Source organism: Tachysurus fulvidraco, chromosome 19 (assembly GCF_022655615.1).
Source record: "Tachysurus fulvidraco isolate hzauxx_2018 chromosome 19, HZAU_PFXX_2.0, whole genome shotgun sequence".
In the NCBI taxonomy this organism is placed as follows: domain Eukaryota; kingdom Metazoa; phylum Chordata; class Actinopteri; order Siluriformes; family Bagridae; genus Tachysurus; species Tachysurus fulvidraco.
In genome coordinates this window covers 14,307,119-14,334,625 of record NC_062536.1, presented here as the reverse complement: position 1 = coordinate 14,334,625, position 27,507 = coordinate 14,307,119, and the positions used below count along the sequence as shown (strand labels likewise).

The 27,507-nt window shown below is 40.4% G+C and overlaps 1 protein-coding gene across 2 annotated transcripts; it reads left to right on the top strand.

Moving 5' to 3' along the window:
* The first annotated feature begins 1,247 nt into the window (after positions 1 to 1,247).
* Positions 1,248 to 27,263, top strand: net1 (neuroepithelial cell transforming 1). Of its 2 annotated transcripts, XM_027151614.2 has the most exons (11): positions 1,248 to 1,615; positions 10,029 to 10,095; positions 15,202 to 15,261; positions 23,326 to 23,601; positions 24,102 to 24,164; positions 24,297 to 24,393; positions 24,494 to 24,570; positions 24,665 to 24,922; positions 25,039 to 25,209; positions 25,316 to 25,502; positions 25,629 to 27,263. In XM_027151614.2, exons 1-11 carry the CDS (start codon positions 1,281 to 1,283, stop codon positions 25,994 to 25,996), a joined length of 1,959 nt encoding a protein of 652 aa, XP_027007415.1. In that variant the 5' UTR covers positions 1,248 to 1,280; the 3' UTR covers positions 25,997 to 27,263. The 2 variants fall into 2 exon arrangements, with proteins under 2 accessions (XP_027007415.1, XP_027007416.1); XM_027151615.2 differs by lacking the exons at positions 1,248 to 1,615; positions 10,029 to 10,095; positions 15,202 to 15,261 and adding an exon at positions 20,773 to 21,094.
* The last annotated feature ends 244 nt before the right edge of the window (positions 27,264 to 27,507 follow it).

Genomic DNA, 27,507 nt, shown 5'->3' with positions numbered 1-27,507 from the left:
TTTATGAGTATTATTTTCTTTTGTCTTGCTGATGAACCTTTTTTTTTTATAGATTGAATAAAGTTTCTGTTAAGTGCCAGCACATGTGGGTGTTCGAGAGAATTAAAGTCGCCTGCCAGAGCTGTTTCTAAGATGAATGTAAGACTTGTTGGTTAGAGAAGAGAAAACGCTGGAGGATAAGCATTTTTATAATCTGAATATCTGATAAATCCATGGCTTACTATATAAAAAGTACACTTTAAAAGCAAACACATTTCATTTATTCATTTGTCTACAGTAGACAGACAGGCAGATAGATAGATGTCGTGTCACGCATTGAGAGTGACAGTCACGCGTTCGGGTCTTTTCTCACTCTCTCCCGCCACACATTGTATTTCTCACGCAGAAAAACCTTTTGACTATTTATCATATATTTAATAAGCTGCAGCACCCAAAATGTATCAGTCCGCACCGCTGTCTCTATGGAACCGGGCACGAATCAAGCGCGTCTTCCCTGGAGCTCTGAGTCGAGCCTGACACTTATCAGCCAATCAAAAAGAGGCTACACAATAGCCAATCAGAAAATAGCACTATTGTATCTGGATAAGATTTAACCAATGAAAAAAAAACCACATTCATAAGAGAGGGTATTTTCGATGGTCGGTTTGAACAAAAGCTCAACACAAAACAGTTTGTCTCTGGATGGGACATTGTCCTCAGTCATTACACTAAAAATGGCTGAGCTTGAGCTGAACTGTTTTAAATGGGAGCAACATAACAAATGATAAAGGAGTCCAAAAAGGCAACAAACACTTACAATAAACACCAGTCATACTCTCTCTCTCTCTCTCTCTCTCTCTCTCTCTCTCTCTCTCTCTGTCTCACACACACACACACACACACACACACACACACACACACACACACACACACACACACACACACACACACTAATAAATGGAAATTAAGCAAATACTTTGAATGTGATCCTAATGAAACAGGTTTTTCCCCCCGGGTGGTGGTGGTGGTGGTGGAAATGTCACTCTTGCCTGTCTTCAAAACTTGAGAACCCTGCATTAGTTAATATCTACATATTCTGATTAGTTTAATGCACATTTTCTTAAATTCAATGTGAGGGGGAAAAACAGACAAAATGGCACCCAGTCATGCAATTCAGTCATCTTTATCTCAGTTTGTGTTTGCAACCGGCAGATAGCAGGACTGTGTATTTGCTTGACGTTTTTCTACAAAAGAAGCACTTTATAGAGTCACAGAAGCACATCACAGTGTCAGTTACAACAATGGCGCTTTTCACTGTACGCAGACAAAACCACGTTCACGGTAACCCCGCCCATTCAACCTCGTATCCTGGCAACCATCACCTATTCTCTTTGCTATTGGTCACAATTCAAGTTTCCGCCGTATTCAAACAGTCACTTGTCGGTGTTCGTTTGTATACCAAACATTTCCCCTCAGTTTACATGTTTAAAATGGAGGAAACAGACCAGACACAAGACGCGGTGCCAGAGACGAGAAATAATGAGAGACCAAAGAGAAAAGCGTGCTGTAAGAGAAAGTCGAGTGTCCTCGCGCAGGATTCTCCCCCCGGGAGCAACAACAACAACAGCAGTCAACGGTGAGGAGAAATGGCGGCTAGCTAAGATGCTAACTCTCGCGCGCTATTTACTTGGTGTTTAATTCCGTTTTTATTCACATCATCACTTTCTGCGTTCGTCTACACTCTTTATTCTGTCATGTCGCGAAATATCGATTGCATCAGAAATGGTTCTTATTCTATTTGCGCGACATTTTAAGCTAACTATTTTAGCTCGCTGGCTAACTTCATTTGTTTACACCAACAGAATAAACTAGAAAGAAAGTCAACGAATGGGCGATATAAATTGTAACTCTGGGGAATCATTATAATAACATTACCCTATAAGATTTTAAAGTCGTTTTGTATTTAGGTAACTAGAGGTGGCAGGTGGCTGGCTGGTGTAATTCTTCCTGTCACCACATGGTGGAGCTGCATACACACTGCTAGGAGTTCTTCAGCAAGAAATTTCAATTCAGTTCAAATTTATTTCTATAAATTTCTATTTATTTCTATTACAATTGACATTGTCTCACAGCAGCTTTACAGAACATAAAAAAGGTTATTATAAAGATTGATAAAATGCAAAAATTCAAGATTAATATTAGATATATTTATATGTGTTTGTATTTATCCCCAATGAGCAAGTCTGAGGTGAGTCAGGTGTCTGTGGGGAGGAAAAACTCTCTTAGATAGTAAAGGAAGAAACCTTGAGAGGAACCAGACTCAAAGTCGCGTTCATTTTAGTGGAGGTCCAAAATCTTCATCCACGGAAGACAATCGGAGCTGGTACAATTTCTGGATTCCTCGAGATGGGTAGAAAGAGGGAAGCGGTGGGGTGGGGGTGGGGGATAACAGCAAATAACAGTAAATAACATGCTGTTATGAGTCAGAGATAAGGCAAGTTTACACTAGCACAGTTTCTTGCCAGACTTTTTTTTTAGTCTTCCCCATTATCCCACCAAAATGTATTTAACATAAATATATAACATTTTGGACATTATGCAATTCTGAGAAAAGAAACTAGTATGACTTGAAGCTAATCGGAAGCTAATGGGAGGATGAAGCCTTGCTTAACTTCAAGGCTTTCAGTGATTGCATAAGGTCTTGAAGACTTGGAGTTTAACAGTGACTTCTTTTGTTTAGCAAAAATTAGAAACGATGAACTCGAGTGTTGATAAAGCTACTTTGATTAGGTGCACAAACTGAAACCTAACAATGTTATGGTGATTATCAGATGGTAATCCTGTTTATTTACGTGTGGCTATAAATACCAAATTGCTGTCAATAATATTATTAATGTAATAGATTAAATGATCCTATTATATTAATAGATAGTAGCTTAAATGATACTATTACATGAGCGGTGCAGCTCAGAGTTCCTAAAGACCCACCACTTTAAACAATCTAACTAACGATCATAAAGTAAGGATTGGTTTTACGATTTCAGACACACAAAAGGAAGCAGTTATGTGAATATAGTTATGTGTAATACCAGAATCCGGGCCTTGTTTATCATGGTTTGTGTGATTCTCTGAAAACCAATACAAGCATCAATATGGAGCTTTAATAAAATTTCATCTGCATACATGAAAGATGCAAAAATTATAATCAAACTGCTGTTATTTAATTTGAGAATTATAAATTTGTACCTTATCTCCACTTCCTTCTACAGAGCCCATAGCAAGGACAAATAAAATACTAAAAATGAAACTTTTGTGATATGTATTATCACCTTTTATTTATTTGCCAGTACCCAATGCCTTAAGGTAGATAAAACAGCGCCACAAACTGTCATAGGAAAAAAATATGCAGAATAGTATGAAGTATGATTTTTAGAACTAAATTGTTTCCAAATGGTTACAGCGTTTAGGCATGCAGCTAGTAAAAGTTGTGATATAATGAATTGTTCAAGATTTATTCCTACATTCCTGGGTGATTTTGGGATTTCAGCTTTGAAAATTGCTAATTTGATAAAGATCTGGTCTGGGACTTTCTGCTCTTCTGGAAACAGTGAAACATCTTTTATAGCTTCTGCATTTCCTTCTGAAGTTTCTCTTTCTCATTCTGTCACACACTCCTACAGCACTCAGTCACCTGATCTGTTGTTACACAGTTTGTTACTCACTGTATCTTGATGGAGATGGATCACCATTGCACCAGTGCTGGAGGGAACCAAGTACATCAAGATCATCAACTCTGATACTTGTCATGAAAGTCTTACCATAAAGTTACAGATAAAGACATCTTTAGACATTTTAAGACAAATAAATCAGGTCTGAATCAAGAACAGAATGTTTAGGAAGATGAATGTGAACAGTAAAGCTTTTTTTTCTCCCTGAAGACACTCAGCATTTCAGTATCTGGCTAGTTGCCATGGCATGATATATGATTTCTTATCGGGAAGAGCTTCTTAGGAAAAGGAGCTTTTCACACATTGATAATGTGATCCTAATGACTAAGTACCTCTCTTGTATTTTCTCTTCTGTGTAATGAACTCCTTGGAAATGTTCCCCTGTCCCTCCCACTCCTACATATATAAACACATGCCCAAGGGACTTTTCAGTGACGCACATCGTTCTTACTTTACAAATAACAACAGTTTTTCTTATTTAGATTTGCTGTAATCCATTGCTTGCATTCTTGGGCTATAGGCCCTCAGTGTTGTCCTTCGTGATGAGGTTTACTTCCCAGTCACATAAAAGCAGTAACGACTTTAACGCTCAGGCGGAAGCTTTTCCATACAGTCCTTTGAGCTTCTTTACATGTACAGAGCAGTAGAGAAGATTAAGGCTGTCTGTCATTTCCCCACAGGTATTCTTAATAAGGTTTAAACTTATTTTGTTTAGGCTTGACATTCTGGATTTGAGGTTAGAGCCTGTGGCATTTTGTGTGGGTGTGAAGAGGATGATGTAAACGCTAGACTGTGAATTATATCATTGTTCCATTGCACAAGATTGACAGTTAATTCAAGGTGTGTGTTTGTCTGTGTGAGGAAGGGTGGATAGGTTTCGATTTGAGGGCTTTTTACTCTTCTATCAAAATATACAGCGAGGGATATTTGATTCAGTTCAGATCTCTTTTATTTACCGGCGTGGAACAATGATCGATGTTAGTAGACCCACCAGGCAACTGACAGAGGGTGCTTTCACACCTATAGTTTGGTTAATTTGGTCCAGACCAAAAGCCAAAAATGATGCATTGTAGCTTTTTAGCAGTTTTGGTTCCTTTTCACACCACACTGTTCTTTCTGTTCCGCACCAGTTGAAACGAACCAAAATGCAGTCATGTGATAACATCCACATCACTCATTGGCCACAGGTCTTTGAGCGTATTTCCTAAACTGCTTCTCGATTGGTCAGAATAAACGTGCGGGAAATTCCAACGAAACTCCGGAAGTAAACAAAAAGACAGCATACAGTACACCATGGAGAAACGACTGCGCGCTGCAATTATGTTTGTGGTTGTAATCTACTACATCGCTCGTAAAACAGCATTCCATGCAAAGTCTTAATTTTCAGAATGAAGCGCGGATGCAGCTTGAAAATATCATTTTAAGGAGGCGGCGAGCATTACTTTTGCGAAACTGTGACATGCTCATTTTCCGAAAATATTGCCAACGACCCACTACGGCAGCTGTTTTAGTCCAAAATGCGCAATACTTTTTGAAGTTAGGTCTGTTTGATCTCGGATCGTGTTCTCACCACAGACGAATCGTACCAGAGTTCATTTGAAAGCGTACTGAGACCATCTCTTCAAGGAGGTCTCGGTACGCTTGTTTGGTCCGCTTTTGGCGCGCACCAGAGTTCGATTGCTGCATTCTCACCTGCCCAAAGGAACCGCACCAAATGAGCAATCGAACTCTGATACGATTCAACCGAACTAAACAAGGCAGGTGTGAAAGCACCCAGAAATTATGACAATGTTCCTGTGCGCGAAAAACTTATGAAGACACGGTTTGCCAACAACTCAAGTGTCCTGCACAGGTCCCTCGTGTGAATCTCTGTGAACACTGACCAGGCCTCCTCACCCAACATAAAGCCTGGCCTCACTAATGGCTGAACACAAATGATCACAGCCACGCATGTAGTTGAAAAGAAGATTGAAGTTTATTATAACAATAAATGAGAATTAAATCTGAAAGCACTGTTTTAATGTTCTGATGTCAACGTACCCTTTGGCCATACACTAAGTCCATTAATACAGATTGTTTGTAACCTTGATCAGTATCATTAAGATAAGATAAAGTTGTTAATGTCGCACCTCACCTGATATCTTTTAGTGCTGCAAATTGTGGGATTAAGTCACATGAGCTGTTGTGCCACCACGATGCTCCTGATTTACTACACGGGGTCAACTGTCAGCTATCAGACCCTGGTGACCCTCAGTACCATTTTCACTACATCCTGCACTGATGCAGCACAGAAATAGCATACAGATCCAATTAAATTTTATTTGTAGTGCTTTTAATAATGGACTTTGTCTTAAAGCAGCGTCAAAATCAGCTGAGGAGGCTGGCTGAAGTATCTGTAATCAGGGCTCAAGAATCACTGCTTCTTTTCTTGTCTCAGCTTTTTTCTTAATCTTATTTTGGGCAAATGTATTTCACAAAGAGAGGTTCGTGGTCAGTGAGCCGTCACACTAAAGCGACACCGCTGACTGACGACAGGTCGCACAGGTATTACAGAATCTACATGTACACAACACTGGGTGATTACATATTGAATAACATCACTGAAATGTTTTGCATAGAATGCAATTTTATGACTTAAAATTCAGGCTTGTTTAATCGACAGTTATCAGTATTAGAGGTCTTCACGGGTCCACTTTGATCCGAAAACCCGAGGCCCGACCCGAGCGGGTTCGGGTCTAAAAGTTTCATGTGTGCCCCAGACATGGGTCGGGTCTAATAATAGCGGCATCAGGTCTCTTTAAAATGAATGTGTTTTTACCGAACGGACCCGACAAGACCTGAACTACTGTATCTCGTGTGTGTGCATCGACTCGAGTCCTTTTCCAACCTCTCCTCCGTTTGCCAAGACCGCTTGTGACATCGTGTGACTGGCGGTAAGCTAATTTTTGTTGAAACAGACCTGTCAAGCAATTTTGAATCGGTTACTTTAGCGTAAAGTTTCAACAAAATAGTGCAACATTCGCATCCAGTAGGGTTAAAAAAAATAATTGCCGTCGGCCTCGGGTATAGTTTCTTCGGGTTTGTCTCGGGTCGGGTCTTTCTTAAAAAAAAAAAAAAAAAAGAAATTATGCACGCCGGGTTCGGGTCACTTTGGGTCGGGGACATTTCTTTAGACCAGAGAAGACCTCTAATCAGTATAACTGCTTTGTCGACTATCCACTACAGCTATAGTTTATCCCAGAAAACTCACTCAGTCAACATCTTTTAATGCAGCACCTAACGCAGTTCCGGAAACAACCTAATCATTTCTAATCAGGCCTGCAACATGCACACACATGCCGCGCGCACACACAGGGACCGTTTACATTTGCTTGTTATTTCCTGTGATCAATCAGCAACCATAATCCGGCATTCATGGTTGAAATTCCTCTCAGCCTAAAGGCAATTACTGCTCATTCTTTTATTTTTCTCTCACCCATATCACATTCTCCTTTATAAAACTGCTCACCTATTATGCTACAGAGATCTGATCCCCACATCACACCTTCTCTCATACACTAGACTATGAGCTCACTCTTATTCCTAACAACATGTGCAGGAGTTTTTTTAAGGATGATAATGCGCAGCTCGTACAACTTCAACTATTGTACAGGTTTGTACAAGATGCTTCAGTCGACCAGGTTGGGTAATAATACTTGGCTACACTATTGTGAAGTAAAGAACAGGATTTTCTTATTTCTACTTATTCCACTGGACTTAAGTGTCTCAGAACCTAAACTAAAGAGTGTTCTGTGATGTACAACTGTAATGCATAAATTTTAGACCACAGAGAGGTTCATGTGCGCTAAGTTAAAGTACAGTTTTCTAGACCACCCTGACTCTGCACACATCTCTGTTAGCTGTGGTCACATTCCCTTTGTGCCACAAAAACAAATGGACGAGACGAGAGGAACAACAGCTGAAAGGAGACCAGTGGCGTGTCTCAGAAGAGTTAAAGCATTTTAAATTGCTCATGAGACTTTAAATTGTTTAGTGAGAGAGGGGTTAGAAATAAAATGTTGAGTTACCCCTCCATCCTTCCATCTAATCAACTGGTGATTAATACAAAGTGTACATAATGATTTACATGGACTACATTTGAAATTAATTGAGAGGTTTTATTTCTTCCTTGTTTTGAACATAATTAGACAATTTTTTATATTTATATATGTTTAAAGGCTATTTATGATGAAGCTTTTTATATTTACACGTATGGCATTTGGGAGATGCCACTTCCATTTATCTCATTTTTACATCATGCAGTGATGGGATTTGAACTCCCAACTTTCTGGTAAGAAGTCTACTGTCTTAACCACTGAAATTCTGCAGCACACATACAACCCCAGTATATAAGCATGCTTATAAACCTAATAATGGATTTGTTTGGAAAGGTGTCCAAAGTTGCAGCTATATTATATCCGTGCAAAGCTTTTTTTTTGCAGTAGTGTAATAGTTTATAAACAAAAGCCAGGGATGTGAATTAATTACGGGTAAAAAAAGGGGGGGGGGATTTTTGTTTTACAGTCTCCTTTTTGGAGATTTATGTAGATAATGCAGATGCAGCACAAGAACGTCTGATACACTTTGACTGTTCCCGAGCGCTGTTTTCTCTAATAAAAAAAATCAATAATACTTCTGTGGCTGAAGTGATTCACTCAGATGGTCGGTGTGTGGTAACGTCAGTCAGACACGCACACTGTAGATTAGCTGATGAATGCAATAATGTTTCAGTGTGTGAGGGAGGGGGTTTCTCACCTGTGCAACTGAAAAAGGATTTGTAATCTGTGTCAACACGACCCCACACGCACAGTTGTTAGCAGGCCCTAAATAAAGAAAGCCCTGCATGACAAAGTGGGAATCAGGAAGAGAAGAGTTAGTGCACTGGATCCTCTGAATGTGTGCAGAAGCTAGAGGATTAAGAGTTGGTGCGATTGCTTACGTTTGGCTGCAAACGATCCTGTGTCGTCTTTTACAATTGTCAGCCGAAGATGCAGCATCATAGAAAGCAGCATTACATCAGGCTCGGGGTGTGGTATGTAACTTGTGTGTTTGACACCGCTAAATGCGTGAGTATAATGCTAGTGTAATGCAATACACCGTATGGACTAAAGGTTTGTGGACACCTGAACTTCAGGTGAACTTCATTACTTTTTGAGTATTCTGTTTTAAATGTAAAACCTGTTTGCAATTGCAGTCACATACATTCTTCTGGAAAGGCTTTCCGTTAGACCTTAGGTGTAATTTGCGGTGTAATTATATTTGGCCCGCAAGATCATATCGGATGTGCATTACAGCTGGCTAGCTGCATGCTCCGCTAATACTACAAATCCCAGAATGCCTTGCCATTGTATTGACGCGTAGTCACGAACAGCAAGCGCCCCTCATTCTCTGTTGACAGTCGTTAACAACCATTGTGTGCTAACGGAGCTAACGTGTCTGTAACGAAAGACTATAACACAAGAAGACACTATGACATGAATCATTATGAGAAGTATAAGGACCTGGACGTAAAGCAGAAGCTCCAGAACTCGGAGGAGATGAAAAGTCTGGTGTTTCATGAAAGCAAAATCAAAAAGTGAAGCTGCTGTAAAGCTTTATTGTGGCAGCAGAGACAGCAAAATCTGCCTGGTCCTTTAATGAGGGAGAGTTTGTCAAAAAGTGTATAGTCAAAGTTTGCGAAATGAATACCACTGATGTGTCTTTTATTTCGAATTTAATGTGTTTGTATCAAGCTCTGGTTGTTCCAAATCCTATATTTAAGCAAAACTAAAGTTTGTTTCCATATGAAAATGGCTGAACATTACATATCAGTTGCAGTTAAATATTCAGTTTGGCTTGTGACTTTATATCAATTTTATATTTTGGCCCACTGTGAATTTGAGTTTGACACCCCTGCCTTAGAGGGTGGCTTTGTGAATTTGCTCATTTAGCCACATGAACATTAGTGAAGTCAGGTCAGCAGTGCAGTCAGTATGTCAGTGGGGCTAAGGTCAGGGCCTTGTGCAGGACACTTGAGATCCATCACTACAACCATGGCAGTTCATGTCTTCTTTGTACGTGGTGACATTGCCATGCTGGAAGATGTTTGGGCCTTTAAGTTCCAGTGAAGGGAAATTGTAAAGCTACAGCGTATAAAGACATTATTGTGCGTTTCCAAATTTGTAGAAACAGTTTGGGGACCATGACAGAACCTGATAAAACTGGTTAAATGTACATAGGGTTTTGTGTGTTAATCATTGTTTTTTTTTTCTCTTTTAATTACCATAATTTTCCTTGCTTTAGGCCTCCATTGAGAAGAGGAAGTTCTTTCACCTTTCGTACACCCGGACCTCAGTGGGACTTCACTTTGGTGAGTACACTATTGTTTCTCGTAGTACGAGTCCTACAGTGGCTATTCTCAGAAGTAGTCCTCATTCCACAAAGATATTTGTGCTTTTTATGTGTGAGGTATTTTAGTGGCTATAGAAGACATGTTTTTGTGGATAAAGTGACCCACTTCTCATCCAACACCTCACAGGGGGCTTTTGGACAAAAGTAAGAGATCATTAGGTGTGGGTGTAGGTGTGTGTGTGTTCCCTGGGATTCTAACTGGTTAAATACTGAAGTGTTTAGCCTCATGGTACCTTCACTAATGGAGATGTCCATTTTGTACATATTACAATTTTATACAATGACATGAACATTGCCAAAGAGCATATCACTAACAGTTTTGTCAGGCTTTAGCTGTTTGGGAACGATTACAAAACTGTGGTTAATGAGCAGTTCTTGAGGGATTCCTTATAATTAGCCTCTTTTTTTCTCTCTCTAACGAATGCTTATCCATATGTTATATCAAATAAAGATTTGAAAGGCCTTGATGATTATATTGATTTGTTTGTTACTTTTTAAGCCTAATGATGCTTTTCAAACTCTTAAAGGAACAAAACAAAGTTCAGTTTTGCAGGTTGATGTCACAGTGCAGACAATCCTGCAAACAGCACAAAGCTTAACAGCACAACCATAATCCTTGTAAACTTGTTTTTAGTGAAGGTTTCCTTTTTTGTTCTGCAATAGCTCCGCCCTATAATGACTGCTACGTTAGGCAAGGTTAATCCTTTCAAATGCTTTTGCGTGACTGTGGCCCAGTTGCTGCAGATAAACATCTGATCCTAAGATATCTCAAGCCTACCTTTGTCCAGCTCTGCGTCTCACCGTCATAAGAGAATTTACAAAGCTCCCATTCCTCCTAGATCAGTTAAGTGCCATTTGAAGTAAATGTAAACTGGTGTCTGATTGAGAACAGAGCACAAGAGGCTAGATTAGAAAAGAAATAAAGAGGCTGGGTGAATTCCACCGTTTATGAAGGCCAAGTGAAACTCTAGCCATCATTCCTCCGAGGCAAATGAGAGGGAAAGGAAGAGAAGTGGGTTCTTCATCCTGTGCCAGATGATTGCTTTGATATAAAGGTATCCTTTTCCCCCAGAACACGTACACACATTAGCTCATGAGTTAAGCACATGGGGCTCATTAAGCTTCCAGTTGGCTCTTCATTATCTCACCTTCAAAAACCTATTGAGGTAAAAGATGAACATGTTTCACATACCTACCTCGTTCTTTTTCTTTTTTTCTTTTTACCCTTAATATCTCTGTGCCAAGGTGAGGGAGAAAAGTGTGTTTGATGTGGCTGTACTGCATGGCCTGAATTAAAGCAGATTGGGAGGCCTCAGGGAAAATACAGAATAATGTTTTTGCTGGTGTCCTTGCTTATGGTTATTTCAAAGATTGTCTTGGCTTGCCTGTAATGTTGAGATTGCATGGCTAGAGGTATGACAACAATCGTGCAGGCTGCACAGACCCGGGTGAGTGCTTTGGGCAGGCACCATCAGCAAGTCAATGGTCAGCAGTAGCGTGAACTCTGCTTTGCCCGGCGTAGTTCCCTTCCTGAGTAGCATCCTTCTTACGGGCTTTCAACAAGTCAAGAGAACAGCACAGAATGCAAGGGCTATACAGACAGGGTTACCTTCGAGCGGTCTGATTGGTCTGCTGGTGCTGACCCAGCTCCGCCCCACAGCAGCACTGACTGGCACTGCCTCTGGTGCTGAAGTGACACCTTCTCGTCAGCACTGTCGCAGGAGTTGCGTGAGAAGCACTAGTTGTCTTACCTTCGGTGGCTGTGTAAATCCTGCCACCAGAGAGCATAATCACATAAGGATTTGTTGTCACTGACTGCCATCAACACATTATTGGCATCCATTATTTTCTTTCAAATTGGACAAAAAACAGGCAGCTCTGTCCTATCATATGACAGCGATCAGCTAGAGAGTTCTCTTACTCGCTTCCGCAGAGAATCTATCCAGCCACAGCTATTCTCGCGCTGGGTCACAGTGCAGTGTAACCCTCAAAGGGAAATAAATTGTAGAGAAGTTATAAAAAAAATTCTGTAGCTTTAGATTGAATTACATTACATGTACATAATTAACAGGTGATCATCATCTTTCGGCTTTTCCCTTCAGTGGTCGCCACAGCGAATCATCTCTCTCCACCTCTCCCTGTCTTCTGCATCCTCAACACTTGCACCCACTAGCTTTATATCCTCATTAATTACATCCATATACCTCCTCTTTGGCCTTCCTCTTTGCCTCCTGCCTGGCAGCTCCATGTCCAACATTCTCCTACCAATATACTCACTCTCCCTCCTCTGAACATGTCCAAACCATCTTAATCTGGCTTCCCTAACTTTTTCTCCCAAACGTCCAACATGAGCGGACTGATGTACTTGTTTCTAATCCTGTCCAATCTTGTCATTCCAAAAGAGAACCTCAACATCTTCCGTCATTCTAAATATATTTAATATGTTTGATAGTGAGGTATTCTTTCAAAGTTTAATACGATATAATTAAGATTTTGATGCATTTCGAATTTAGTGCTAACTGTCCAAACTTTAAGTTGCCTAACTTAGCTGGGGATCATGACAGCATCTGTCTCTAGAGGGATTCCCGTTTAATGAGCACAGCTTAGGCTTGTCATTTTTACCTAAAGTAAATATTTCTGTCTTTGCAAAGAATTTCCAACTCCTAATGTTGCTGGCTGATTTCTTGAGTGGAAATTGAGTGGAAAATTAAAATGAAAACAAAACAAACAGCGGGATCCTCCACATTTGGGAAGGGAGGAGATGTCCGAGTATCTTCTGTCAGCATATGTTTCTGTGAAAATACCTATCAGGCACTTTGTATATTCAGGCCACAGGGCACTCTGCACTGTTTTCCTTTCCATTTTTATCTGGCAGTCCACAGCACTGATTCCACACTTTTTTTTTTCCATTGTCTGCACAGTGTGTAACTGCTTTCTATTATGGTGAGGTTTCTGATTAAGGTCAGGTTGGAGTTAGAGTTGAGGAGACCATTTAAGGCTAGTGATGTGTTAATGGTGGTTAAATCGGTATGTAATAAGTTAGAAGGTAAATGATCGAAACCACTAAAGATAGTTTCTTGCATTTTCTTTGGTGGTGTTCAGCTTATTTACTCTCACCCAAATAACATCAGAGTCCCTCCTCATTAATGACAATCAAACATGTTTTCTATTTATTTGGACTGCAAATCACCTGCTTCTAACTTATCTTATCCCTTTCGAAGCTCAAAGTAAGGCTTTTCATCAAAGGCCTGATTGATTCCTCTCTATTGTCTCTGAATGGGGATTTTTCTAAATGAGCTCGTCACTTATCCCATCTAATTACAGTCACATTACAGAGCTGTTAGCAGTGAATGCCCAATAAAAGGTATGCTGACTTTGCTCTTAACCATAGCACTATTTGAGACAGCACTGGCATTTGTGGATTTATGTGTGAAGAAATCCCACAAATTTCAAGGGTCTATTTCCTTCCAAACTTTTGTTTTTCTTTGCATTGTCTCTACATTTAATAGGAGCATTTAATGGCATTCATATATGCCAGGATAAGACGAGGAGGTGTTTTTTTTTTTTTTTTTTAATCAAACACTAAATGGGAACAAACTGTGGGTAGGCATGAAGGTTGTGACTGGGCAGAAATGCTGGATCAATTTGAGCAGCCATTTGTATTTGTTGCTTTACAGTGTCATTGTGGAATTTGCATAGAACTGTGAAAATTTGTTTATTTTTTATTGTTGAGGTTAGGATTAATAGGTGAAATGATTTCAAACAGACAAAAACAATCATGAAATATCATTAAACCCCTGGCATTTGTCTCCAATGTTGTTAACCAAGTGTCTTGTTGTACTGAAATCAGCTCACCTCTTAGCTCAGACCCACACGTGGCTTCGTGATAATGCAGTACTTACAAATGGGTTATAAACACTCAAGATCTGTGCCTTGGACAAATGTAAATAGTCTGTACTGTGTACTGATAAACCTTGTTTATATAAGATGAGGAGGATTGAGAGTTTACTGATCTCTATGTTTTATAAAGTAGGTTAATTTAGCACTATAACCATCTAAGGAAAAATCCCGTTAATGCACGATAATCATGTATGTTTGCAGTAATCAAGGCAAGTTTTTCTAAACTAAATTTAAACTCCGTTTTCTTCTAAAACATAAATGTCACATGGTTATTCACTGATATATTCACAGGTAGCAGCATCATACAAACATCAGAAAAACAACACAATGGGCAGTTCTACATCATGACACAACAGTCAGACTTTCCTGTTTTACTTTCACTGGGATATATCCTGTTTGTAGCTGGATGGAGCTTTTCTCCCCCCTCTTTCTCTACGTTTTCAGCTCACACATTAAGAACCACTTTCCTGAATTATACTATAATCAGTTGACTATAGACTTGTTTTGTCAAGTAGTTGAAGCTCACCTCTTAGCTCAGACCCACACGTGGCTTGGTGTTACTGCAGTACTCACAATTGGGTTATACAGGCTCAAGATTTGAGCCTTGGACAAATGTAGGGTTTAAAGCCATTTGTGTGCTCTCAGAGGGTAAGTTTGAGGTGTGTCCTTTTCTGCAAGTTTATTAATCTGTAAGTGGGTTACCACTTAAACCATCATGCCTGCTGGGCTTTGTGTTCACAGATTTGTGGAATGACTTCCTGTAGTGAAACGGGAGCATACACATACAATGCAGGTCACTCTTTTCACCTGCTGAGCCTCACCACACACACACACACACACATACACCTATGCATTTACACATGCAGATGCTAAAGTCTTCTGGGGGTAATGGTGGTCTTCCTGAGTTTGATGGGCCTCCTTGTGGGACATTGTAAACCACAGTAATGTGTGCTTTAAGCAGCCACCCAGCCTTCAGGCCACCATGTCTGAAGCAGCAGGCAGTGAATGAATGCTATAGAGAGAGTCCTAGCAGTGCTTTTTTCTGTTTAGTGTGTGTGTGTGTGTGTGTGTGTATTGGGGAAATGTTTTTTTGTTTGCTATTGAGAACATTTAGGCTTTCTAGATGAATTTAATTGGATTGTAACAGCTTTTTGTCTCTTCACAGAAACGGAAACGCAGAGAGAAAGATGAAGATGCAGTCAGTCTGTGCAGCTTTGATTTTAAGGTGGGTTTGTGTGTGAGAGATTAGTTATCATAGAATCTAGTTGGACTGCACCTTTTATTATCAACAAACATTGCATTGTATTTTTTAATACGTTTCCTTTAAGTCTGTTTTCTCTCTATACCCAACCTAACAGCCAATTTTCTGAATTTAGACCAGTCTCCACACACGGAATGCCTTTACTCGCAAAAATACACAATAAGTTGTTTATGTTAAGTTAACTTTTCTATACAAGAATTCAGTAGTATTTCCACTGCTGTCAACACAATGCACATGCATGCTTTGTTTATATAATTTTCTACAGCTTTTCTTACAGGGAGTTAGTTTGTTGGATTAATTTGTCTCGACTTTAGCTCTGCAAGCATTATTTATTTGGTTAACATGCAATTAATTTGACCCATTTTATCCATATTTTTATTTTAAACCCTACGCCACGATGCATCTTCCAAACACAAATCAAGTTTGCATGAGAAATACATATCTGACGAAAGCCACAAGAAATGAATCGAACAGTCTAACTGGAAATAACTAGGCTAGTTTATCTCACAGCCTGACAGGCAAATACCTTTGTGTAAATAATAATGTCATTAGAAACTGAAAATCTGAAAGTCTTTAGTGTAAAACCCCCTGATATACTGTATAATAAAATGACAGTTTATACTGTAGTTTTATACTGTAGGTTATTTTAACATTGTGGCCACTTAACACGTGTTCCACATGTGGAAATCTGTTAAAAACAAACGTGTATATTTTTGCAGAATTAATCAAGGCAAGTTTTTGGATGTTTTCTCTAAAACGTCTCATGATTATATGCTGCCTTTGTGCCTTTATGTTGGAAGCTGAAAATGACAAAATAGGAAAATGTGATGCATAGACCTGTTTGGTCGGCACCTGTTTTTTCCTCCCTCTTTGACAAGGATTGTTGATTTCTTTATACACCCATAGCAACAGTAACCATCCTGACAGTTGTACCGGTGAAAGCTTAACTAAAATCATACACAGGACTCACAACAAACAGCATGGCACAATAGCCATCACTTTATCCATCCTGTTTTAACTTTCTCATAATATAATATAATGACACGCACGCACACTACAGCATTGAAGCTGTACGCTGGAACTGAACCAGACCCAGTGTGGTGGTGTTTTGTTTTCCTATTACATTAGTACCACCAATTTTATTTTTGTACACACTTCAATTCAAACTGTACGTTGTGACTGAAAACTTTATTTCTGTGCAAAAAAACACACGTCTGTTCTTTTCTCATGGTAAAAACATGTCTCTCACCACACCAAGTTCTAGACTTTCCTCAACCCCACCTCTTTCGCAAACACAACTGCGCCCTCACTCGTATGCGCAATAGCCCCCCGTGTGTGTGGGAGGAGGAAGGGATCTTCATCACAGGTGTTGACTACCCCCCCTAGTATCACCTTCTCAACCTGACCTTAGGAGTTGGCACCGTGAGCCAGTAGAAGTGATTAAACTGACATAGACTGGTGTATCGAGTGACTGACATCAGAAATCATCTACTAGATTTGGGTTATATTTTAATACCCACGCACATGCTGAGGTCACAAATGGATAAAGTCTCTCACAGTGCACTCACACTGATGATCAGATTTCCATTTTTAAACGTACACTGTTAGAATTGAAGACAGGAAACCAAATTAAATCTGTGATATTCCTGTAAAACAGAAATCCACCTGGAAATCAAGGCATTGTGTGACTATATATAAAAACATATTATTGACTGTGTAAGTAATTACAGTTACTATTTAAAATTTCACTGTCCTGAATCGGAGCAAGCATGAACATGCAGTGGCATTGAGGAGTACATTTTAGTTTTGTACATCTATCTATAATGTGTGTGTGTGTGTATATTGGGGGTAGTATTGGTAATCCGCTCTGTTTTGTGGCAACGAATTCTGTTGCTGGGTGTGTACACTTGGTCAGCTATAAACTACTGAGTAATTGGTGATGCAGTACAGTGAAAGAAAGTTCAATGAAAACTCCCCAGTGTGTACGTGCCCGAGGTTCAGAAATGTAGATTATCTGCAAGTTTAAGACCATTCACATTTAAAAAAAAAAAAGTGACTGAGTGTAGCTCATAACCAGAAACCAATCTGAAGTCAAAATCAGCTGAAATCATCAATCACCATCTGTGTGCACCCCGGATCATCCTCCTTTTATACCACCATTTTATCTTAAATCAGCATCTGTCCTTAACTGTAAAACAACAGATCTAAAAAATAAAGTATTTTGTGTGTGTGTATTTGAAATAAATAAGTGGTTTCATTACATTACATTGAAGCTTACATTACATAGTCACCTCGTATGTAAATTTACACACTCAGAAGCAGGAGGCCGAGAAGTCCCTTCACATTATTGAGTTTTGCGAGAATAACCGATGTTTGTATAAATGCACGTACAAATGATGTATGCATACATCTGTTCATATCCACCTGTATCGCTTATGCCCATTGATCTTTAAGCGATCCTCTGACATTTGTAAACACTCATTAATCCACATCCTAAAAATCTTTCAGTATGAGACTTCAGGCTGAGAGATTCTGAAACTTGCTCTTTAGGTTTCTGTTTGTGTGTGTTTGTGTGTCATCACCTTTAGCTTTTGAAATAGTCAGAATCTAGAATTAATTAGCACACCTTGTCTATCTACTTCCGATTCACAGGATGTCTGTGCTTTCACTTTCACAAATTATAACGGGATAGCATAGGAAGGACTATTTTACGGGAATATGTGGAAATCTGAACAGATAGTTGTGTAATATGGCTTATATGTCTGTAGTGAGTAAACTTTTTAAGAATTGAAATTATAGTAAAAAAACAAAGACGAGAGAGATCATTTTGGGATGGATTAAAACATTAGCTCCACAGTATTTTACTGTTTTCCACACGAGCACATGTACTGTACAGACTTGCCCAGTGATTGTATAGCACATGGTCACATCCTGTCTGTTTAATCAGGAGCTATATACAGTCATCTGACTGAAAGCAGGTGTCCTGCTAGACCATGCGTAGGATCCTAACTCCCCCATGGCTAGTGCTGTAACATCACCATGGTTATGGGATGTTTGTTTTTAGCGTAGGTTTTATAGTATGGAGTCAGACTGCACTGATGTAAGAAGGAAGAGAATAAGTGAATCATTAAAGCAGATGTCTCAGGTGTGCAGTCGTAACACGGCTTATTTAGAGAAATAGCTAGACTTGGTCCTTGTAACATTTAGTTTTTATTAGACATAGAAATACTGGTGGTCAGTTCAGTCACCAGAAGAGGGCAGAAGTTAGCTCAACTCAGGTGGAGCAATACCCTTAGCTCCAATGTCTTTTCTTTCAGTTTAGACACCACAGGATTTTTACAATTGCAGAATAAGAAAATTTACCCTAAAGCCATAATATGTCTGTTCTGTGGCATAGACCCTGTTTGCCCCATGGACCCAGTTTGCCCCATAATGTTCCATAGATGGTTTTGTCTTGCATGAAGCTACAAAACAGATGCTTAGAAAAAGTTCACAGAAAAGTGGATTCACATGAGTGACACATCTGCAACTGCTCTTTATTGAAGCAAGTCTATAGGCCATTCTGTTTGGAAATGGGCCTAATTTTATTGTCATTTACTAATAAAGTACTGTAAATGTCTATTTCCCGTTTTAAATAATGTGGATTAAGTAGTTTTGGGACAATTATCTTAGAATGAAGTTTAGTTTCATTTAGTTCAGGTCTATTTAGTGTTTGTTTATTTAAGAAAGCCTCGTAGCACAGCATAGCTCTGTCTGGTTCTACTGATCTGAGCTGTGGTGACTCAGTCATGCGTGTGGCTTGTAGGAGTTTTGCAGCATCGACTTGTTTGTGTTCACACCATTTTCTCCAGCTGTCTGGGTGTTGCCCTGCAGGAGGCAGAGAACTGGTCATGCTGCGAGTTCAGCCCTGTCTCCTGTCCAAAGTGTCTGTCACACCCCTCTGCAAAACAGTAGTGTTATATTATTGTTTCTGTTGTATGCCAACTTCTGCACACACACCTAACCTAGGTTGGAGAAGCCTTTAGTAATCTATGTAAGATGATGATGTAAACAAGAGCAATTTGACGCCTTCTTAGCCAAGAACCTGCTATCCATTTAAATACCCAATCTCTCAAGCAGCATCCCATGCAAACACAAGATTTCACACTTCACTATTGACACTGCAGGGTGACACTAAACCGGCATTTCTCCATTTGCTCAGGACACATTCACAATCCTTATTTACACCGGTTTACACCAAGCCTTAACGCAAACAGTGCACAGGTCCATTTGCGCAGCTGAAGCTCTTAGTCTTCGGTGTATGGGAAAGAAAGAAGTCGTAACTACATTCTAAAGACTTTTGCTACTTGTGCAGCAAATCTCAGGGGACAATTATGTCCTCTATACAGATGTAGATGAACTGATTGTTCAGGTTTGTGTATAGAAGCACTTTTGCCTTTTTGGTGTGGCCATGTTGGTAATACACTTCTGCTTTTTTTTGGTTAGTTTCTCACTTCTGTACTGTGAAACTTATTGTTATTTGTAAACCCGATTCCCATTCTTTTAAATGAATACCGAGAGAGATACCAATGAGCTGTGTTTTGATTAGCCCTACCTCTATACACATTGAGTGGTCTTTCTATTGATCATCTCTCCCTCCCCCAGTACCTGATAACGACTCTCTGCTTCTCTATAGACACACGGCTCTAGACCATCAGAGACTGCTGCTCCAATCCACTTTTACCCACACAGACCTCACTCTCACTGCATTTCAATATACTTTATCTCTTTTTCCACGTCTCATTAGTGAGCAAGTTGATGGGGGAATTTCATTTAAGCTATTTGCAAGTAGTGGAACCTATTGATAAATGTGCAAAAACATTTGCTTCCCTTTTTTTTGATTTTTGCACCATATCATATATTTAATGGGTGTGGTGATGTCAGTTGAAAGTAATCAACAGAAAGAGAATGGTTTGTAAATCTCTAAAGGGAGATTTCAAAATGAGTTCTTGCTTGGACAACTTTTTGGACCGTAAATGAGATTAGAAGAGAGGCTAAATTCTTTTATGTGCTTCCATACTCAATGTGTTAAATTCCTGCTACATTTATACCAAAAAACTAATTTAATAATAGATGAAATAACAATTTTATGTTAGAATACGTGTGGACACGAGCCCTCAGTGGAATATTTCCAGTGTAATTTTTTTTTTTTTTAAATGGCAAGTGAGAACAAGTATAACCAATACATTCTTTTAATACGCTTAGACAGCTTTAAGTTTGAGGCAACATAAAGTGATAGGAAATATTTGAAGATATTTGTGAAGCCTGCATGAGTTTTGAATGTTTAAACATTGCCACAGTAGACTCGGGAGGGAGTAAATGTTTCGGGTTTCTTTGCTAATTCCCACCCCTTACTGATTAAATGGGCGAGCTTTCTCTCTGGCCCCTCCCTCACTCTAGCTCAGAGTATATGAGTTTTTCCTCCGTCCCACATCCAACAGAACAAAGTTAGAGATTGTCCGAGCACACCGAGTGTGCGTTTCTAAGTTAGGCAGCACCACTCTGGTGGACAATGAAGTATTAGGGAGACAGCGGACCTTTTTTAAAAAAAACTTTACTTCATTTTTTTTTATTTTATTTTATTTATTTTTTTTTTACTCTTGTGGATTACACTTGTGGATAATTTTTGGGAATAGCAGACCCGTACCAGTGGATTTTATTAAAAGAAATGGTGGCTTACGATGAACCTGGTGTGGTGCCTATCAAACGGACTCTACAGAAAATAGACTATCAGAACCAAGTGTGCAAAGAACTTGAGGTAAGCCTTGAGTGGTTAAAAATGACATCATTCAGTTTTGTTGCTTAAGCTTTTATTTTCTGTATTATACAACACCGAATTTGGGATTATAATGTTATCAATAGAATGAGAACTTTGCCCTAGCAAGTGCTACAGGTGTGTTTCTCTAAGGTGTGTGCACACTCCCAAGGAGCACAAAGGTCATCCTTGGTCGCAGGATTAGATGGTTGTTTTGAGCGGTGCTTCTTTAAATATCAACCATGATGGGTCTGAACAAGCAGTTATATTGAACTACTGTAGACCTGAAGAGCAGGTAAAGCAGACCCTGGTAAGGCCTCCAGGGCCGCGTTGCTGGAATAAAAGCATTCCAGCAGTTTACAAAGTACTGTAGTCCATGGCCTAGGTGTGCCTAGTCCCCAGGCAAACACCATGGGGAAGCAGGATCAGATAAGAGCAACTCTTTGGGCTCTTCTTCCCCTTTATTCTTTGATTTTTGGAAGTGAAGAATGAGATGTGGTTTTCTTGTCAGGAAAACTGAAGGGGAAGTTGCAAAGAATTGTGAATGAGGCATTTTGGAACACGTGAAATTGTTCATTGAATTTTTACTCGTCACAGTTCTTCTTTCCAGTTTTTCACAAGTCACCCCCCACTTCTTGTTTAATTAGCAGTTTAACATTTTTGCTCTGTATTGAAAGCCAGTAGTTCAACAGCAGGGGAGCCAGATGGATTCCCCAACAGAAGACCCCCAACCGCTGTCTGCACCACAGCACTGTAAACTAATTTAAGGGATTTGTGATTCCAGGTCCTACTAAAACTTTCTCTCACAGGAGTTCTGATCAGTTCAGCAAAGCCAAAAATAGCATCCCCTATCATTCTGTCTGCCTGCTTGTTCCTCTCTCCACAACATAGTTAACACTTGTGTATTGTGAAGAAGTCTACAGTGAGGTGATTTGCACACGAATTGTTGCAGTGGTTTGTGTAAAATTGCTAGCTTGAGCAAGAGGATTGGGATTCAATCTGAAGGATTAGCAGATTTGTTGACAAACCCTCCATCAGCTTTTTGCTGCAAGACAACCAGTATTCTCTTGTATGTGGTCTCCCACATTTCTTGGCCATAGCAGACACAGGGGACTTGATGCAGGATGATACAGTAGCCCTCTGGTGGTCTTGGTGAGCAAAGTATAACTTGACCTCAGACGGCATTCTAGCTAATATAAAGTAGAAGATCTGCTCACAGCTGTTTGAGGCAGTTTGAGCCTGAATAGTGGATCTGTTCATCAGCATTGCTTTGCCAAACTGAACACAGTCTCATTCTCTACCCTCTGGGGAGAAAGCCAGGCATCCATATTTAATAGCACCTTTCAAACAGAGTGCACACTGTCATTTGTCTGTATCATGCTTTAAAGATATAAGTACTTTTTTCAGCCCCTGAAGCCCTTGAGTGTTTCAGGACTGTGATTATAGTATAAAGTAATCCGGCTGGGTCTGCCAGTGTGAAATCACCTTGTCAGGTTTGTTTTGATTTACTTTTTTTCCTTGTTCTGGTTTGTACGGTTTGGCTCGAGTCCCAGTCGTTATGGCTTTGAGGCTATAACGCTGTTTGTACAGGGGTTCAGGTGTGCTTCTCCCTCTCACGCAAGAGGCCTGCAGGGCCTGTCTTAACATGTGGCTGACAGCCGCACTGAAGGGTTATAAGGGAGTAAAGATGGGTCAGTCTGTGGGTGGAGCAGAGAAGTTAGGAGTGCAATGTCTTTTGTCTCAAACTGATTGTCCCAACATAACAATACATTTACAGTTGTACAACAGTTCATAATTCCCTCTGAAAGTGAGTTGAACAATGCAACTAAGTGAATTAAATCGACAAACGTGGCAGTACGAGCATGTGTGATATCACTTTGTTGAGTGTGTGTCTTTAGTTGAGAATGGGACAGCTGAGACAGGGGTCTTGTACATTCCGGGCATGCCTATAGACCCCCTGAACTCCATGGCTGCAGGCAGGCAGAAAGAGGCCTTTGTGTTTCTTTCATGCTAAGGGGACTCCCTCATGATGTGTTCAACAGCTGTTGCCTCTAGAAGCTCCAATTTCTGCAGCCCAGGAAATGCCAGCCTGTCTGACCAAAATTCAGCCCTCAATAATCTGAAATACTAGGGGGGGGGGAGTCCTGTGACTAGTAATGCCTTTTTATCTGACTTCATGCTGCATCAAAAGCAAACCAATCGTTAACAAATTTTTTCCCCTTTATCTTGTGTAGGAACCCAGTACTAAGCGTGTGCGGCCACTGGGCCGAGTCACCTCGCTGGCGAACCTCATCTCCCCCGTGAAGAATGGGGCCGTCCGGCGCTTCGGTCAGACCCTGCAGGCTTCACTGCGGGGCGACGGGCGCTCCCCGGGCGTGCCCCAGCACAAGGCAGGCAGCAAGGCTGCAGCACCCACACCACCCAAACGCCGTAATAGCACCCTCTGGTCCGAAACCCTAGATGTACACCAAAAGGGAACTTTCTCCACAAAGGAGATAAAGAGACAAGAGGTGAGTAAAGCAAAGGCTGCAGAAAACAGATGGCAGCATACATGCCAGAATAGTTAATCCACCCTGACTCCCAGTTAGACACTACTGAATCAGACTCTGCTGACTTATTAAACCCTAAGGGCCTTTTGCTTGGTTGCTTCCCTGGTCCTTCCCACTTACTTTCTTCGTGTTTCACTTTTTTTTTTCTTTTCATTTGGTGTGTACTCTGGCCGAGAGGACTGGAAATGGAGCGTCTCGACTGGATTTTTACATCTGTGCATCACACCACTATGCTAATAGGTGGTGTGGTGCACAGACTTGGGCCTCTCCAAGAATTTCAGTCTTTCCAGTCAGCCATCAAAGCAATCTGCCATAGTACATTCTGATCTGAAAAATAAAATCATTTAGTTTAGCCAGACTAAGCCAGCACTACTCTGATTTAAGAGTTCTTGGGGTTTACTTTGGCAGTAAATGTACCATATGTCTAAAGTAATGGCTTGTTTTGATTTGCAATCACGCAGGCCATATTTGAGCTGTCTCGAGGAGAGCATGACCTGATTGAGGACCTCCAGCTTGCCCGCAAGGTTGGTACTTGTTGCAGATTGACAATTGAGAATGCAAATGTTGTTTAGCTGTATTTTTACACAGACTGAACTAAATTAGTATTGACTTAAAAAAAAATTGATAATAACAATTGAGACCTTTTTCCCCCCTAGGCATACCATGACCCAATGTTGAAACTGTCAATCATGTCTGAAGAAGAGCTGACTGCCATCTTTGGAGATTTGGATGCTTACATCCCTCTTCATGAAGGTATACACAACCATCCACTTTTCATATCTGGCTTTGGTGTTGGCTTTTTGCTCGAAATCCAGAACATCTAACATCTCACCTTCTTTCATCCCTCTGTCAGATCTGTTGGCACAGCTGGCTATAGCAACAGGCCCCGATGGGACAGTTGGAGAGATCGGCCAGATTGTAGTCAACTGGGTAAGACTTGCGACTTCTCTTTACCTTCTTTCACTGTGTTCATTAAAGCATCTTAGTTTGACTTTGAATTAACGACCCTTTATTATATCTATAGCTGCCCAGATTAAATGCATACCGGGCCTACTGCAGCAACCAGCTGGCAGCCAAAGCCCTGCTGGACCAGAAAAAGCAGGACCCAAAAGTGCAGGACTTCCTGCAGCGCTGTCTTGAGTCACCATTCAGCAGGAAGCTGGACCTGTGGAGCTTCCTCGACATTCCCCGATCACGGCTGGTCAAATACCCGCTCCTGCTGAGAGAGATCCTCCGACACACACCGACTGAACACCCAGACACTGCCAGCCTTGAAGAAGCTGTGAGTATTCTATTACAGATTTACTAGAAAACACAGACACACACATTTTATCTAGAGAATTCTCTGCAATTAGAGACCTATCTGTGAAATAACGGTTTGTATTTGCATATTCACAGCTTAGCATTATTCAGGATGTGCTGACTGACATTAACATGAAGAAAGGCGAGTCAGAATGCCAGTACTACATTGATAAACTGGAGTACCTGGACGACAAGCAGAAAGATCCACGCATAGAGCAGTGCAAGAGCCTGCTGTGCCATGGCGAGCTGCGTAACAAGAGTGGCACGGTGAGTCTAGCACGTTTACACAATGCAATAAAAAGTTTATTGCTCAATAATCAAATCTAATCTATCATATGACTCTTTGACCCATGATTTATTCTGTTCCCTACAGAAACTGCACGTGTTCCTGTTCAATGAAGTGCTGGTCCTGACGCGGCCCGTGGTGCGGAACGAACGTCAGTGTTTCCAGGTTTACCGCCAGCCCATTCCGGTACAGGACCTGGTGCTGGAGGACCTGCAGGATGGAGACGTGCGCATGGGTGGGTCCTTCAGAGGGGCTTTCAGCAACTCAGACAAAGGTGAGCTTCAGAGCTGTTTTATGTTTATACATAAATGTTTTATGTATGTTTATACTTAAATGTATATATTTATGTGCTGGCTTGATAGAATTGTTTATTTTACCACTACTCTCTGTCCTCTTGCAGCCAAGAACATCTTCCGTGTGCGTTTCCAGGACCCAGCACAGGGTCAGTCACATACGCTTCAAGTCAACGACATCTTCCACAAGCAGCAGTGGCTCAACTGCTTACGCAGTGCCATGTCTGTCATCCAGAGCGATGCTTCCATTGTCTGCTCCAATCGCCGCTCCTCCACAGCCTCCACAATCGTCCAAATGGAGGAGACAGACGAGAACCAGCCTCAAAGCCATGAGCCTCCCAGCCCCACACCTTCCACCACCTCTACATCATCTTCCTCGTCCTCATCCTCCACATCATCTAGCTCGCCAAGGAAATCTAAAAAGGACAAACACATGCTCTGCTCTCTGGGCAAAAGGAAGGAAACCATGGTGTAGAGAGCTCCCAGGCTCTACATGGACATTAAACTCATACCAGAGCAGACTTGTATTTATGTGTGTTGGAACTCTGTGGATCTTCAGCAGTGTTTTGTGTTACTGTCCTCAATGGCAGCTATATCCCTTGTAATCCCCCACACACTCCAAGACAACCCACGGGGAGCAAATCTGGACCAGGGAGACACAGTATTCGCAAGGGTTAACTGCATGTATCTCAAGAAGTGTTTTACACACATACACGCTTTCACTCAGTGATCAGTGTGTGTGAGAGTGAGCATGAGATCACACAAGCCCTGTTTACTGTTAGTTTGGTATTAATGTATTATCAATTTGGTTTTGTAATTAAATGTTATTTTTTTTATATATTCTTAATCAGAAATTTACTGTAGCTCTTTTTTTTGTTTGTTTTTTTTTAAACAGCACTGTAGCTTTCAGCTGAAACAAACTGTGTATGCAAAAGATACAATAAGGAAAAAGAACAGCCACAAAGAAAAGAAATGATCAAAATCAGAAAAGTCTAGTGGAAGAGTTGAATTTAATTACATTCCTCTGAAGACAGTATATGTTGTTTTATCAGCTTGACACTTTGCTGTACACATTGTACATGTTTTGGAAAAACAATTAATTTAAATCCATTTTTTCTTGAAAACCAAATGAAATCACAGTCACATTGTGATTTATACTGTCAATATCAGGATATGTGGTATATTATTTTACTCGTGTAAAACTTAAACTGAGCCATGTTGGCTTTTTTTTTTTTTTTAATTAAAAAGAAAGAAAGAAAGCTAACTCCCGAGAGAAACGGATACCTTTTCAATGTAGCATCTTGCATGGAGCTTAATTGTACAATGGTATGTAAATGCTTGTATAAATAGAATAGTTCACTGAAATAGCTGGCAAAGAATGTGTATGTTGTATGATGGCTAAAGATGTTTGAATTGCATTGCATAAGAAGAGTGGCTTTGAATCTAGACGCTACGCTTAATCACAGTTTTTGGTTGTGTTTCATCGTAGTGTCCTATACAAAGCACGAATGATGGATGTGTTGGAGAAAAGCATGGTGTTTACCAGGAAAGATAAAAAGCAAGTGGAATGATGGGCAAAAGTGAATGTTGGATAGGAAAAAAGGTTATAGCTTGTATAAAAGACAGAGCTATGTTGACGTATGTAAGTTTATAAGTCTGAAGTGAGCTTGTAAATCTGTGTTGTACAAAGAGAACACAATTAAAGGGACAATAAAGATCTGTGTAAGATATGCATCTGAAAATGGGTCTTGTCTTTGTTGTGTAAGGAGCAAACTGAGCTAATGGCTATGATAATGGTCTCAATGGACTACGCAAACTGAGCTAACTACATTACAGAGAAATGCATGTGATCACATAACCCAGCTTTTTAGGAAGTTTGGCTGAGAGCAAAGGTCAGCCATGATACAGTACCTTTAGCAGAGAGAGGGCTAAGAGCCTTGCTCCAACAGCTTGGCAGTGCTGGGGCTTGAAATCCAAACGATCAAC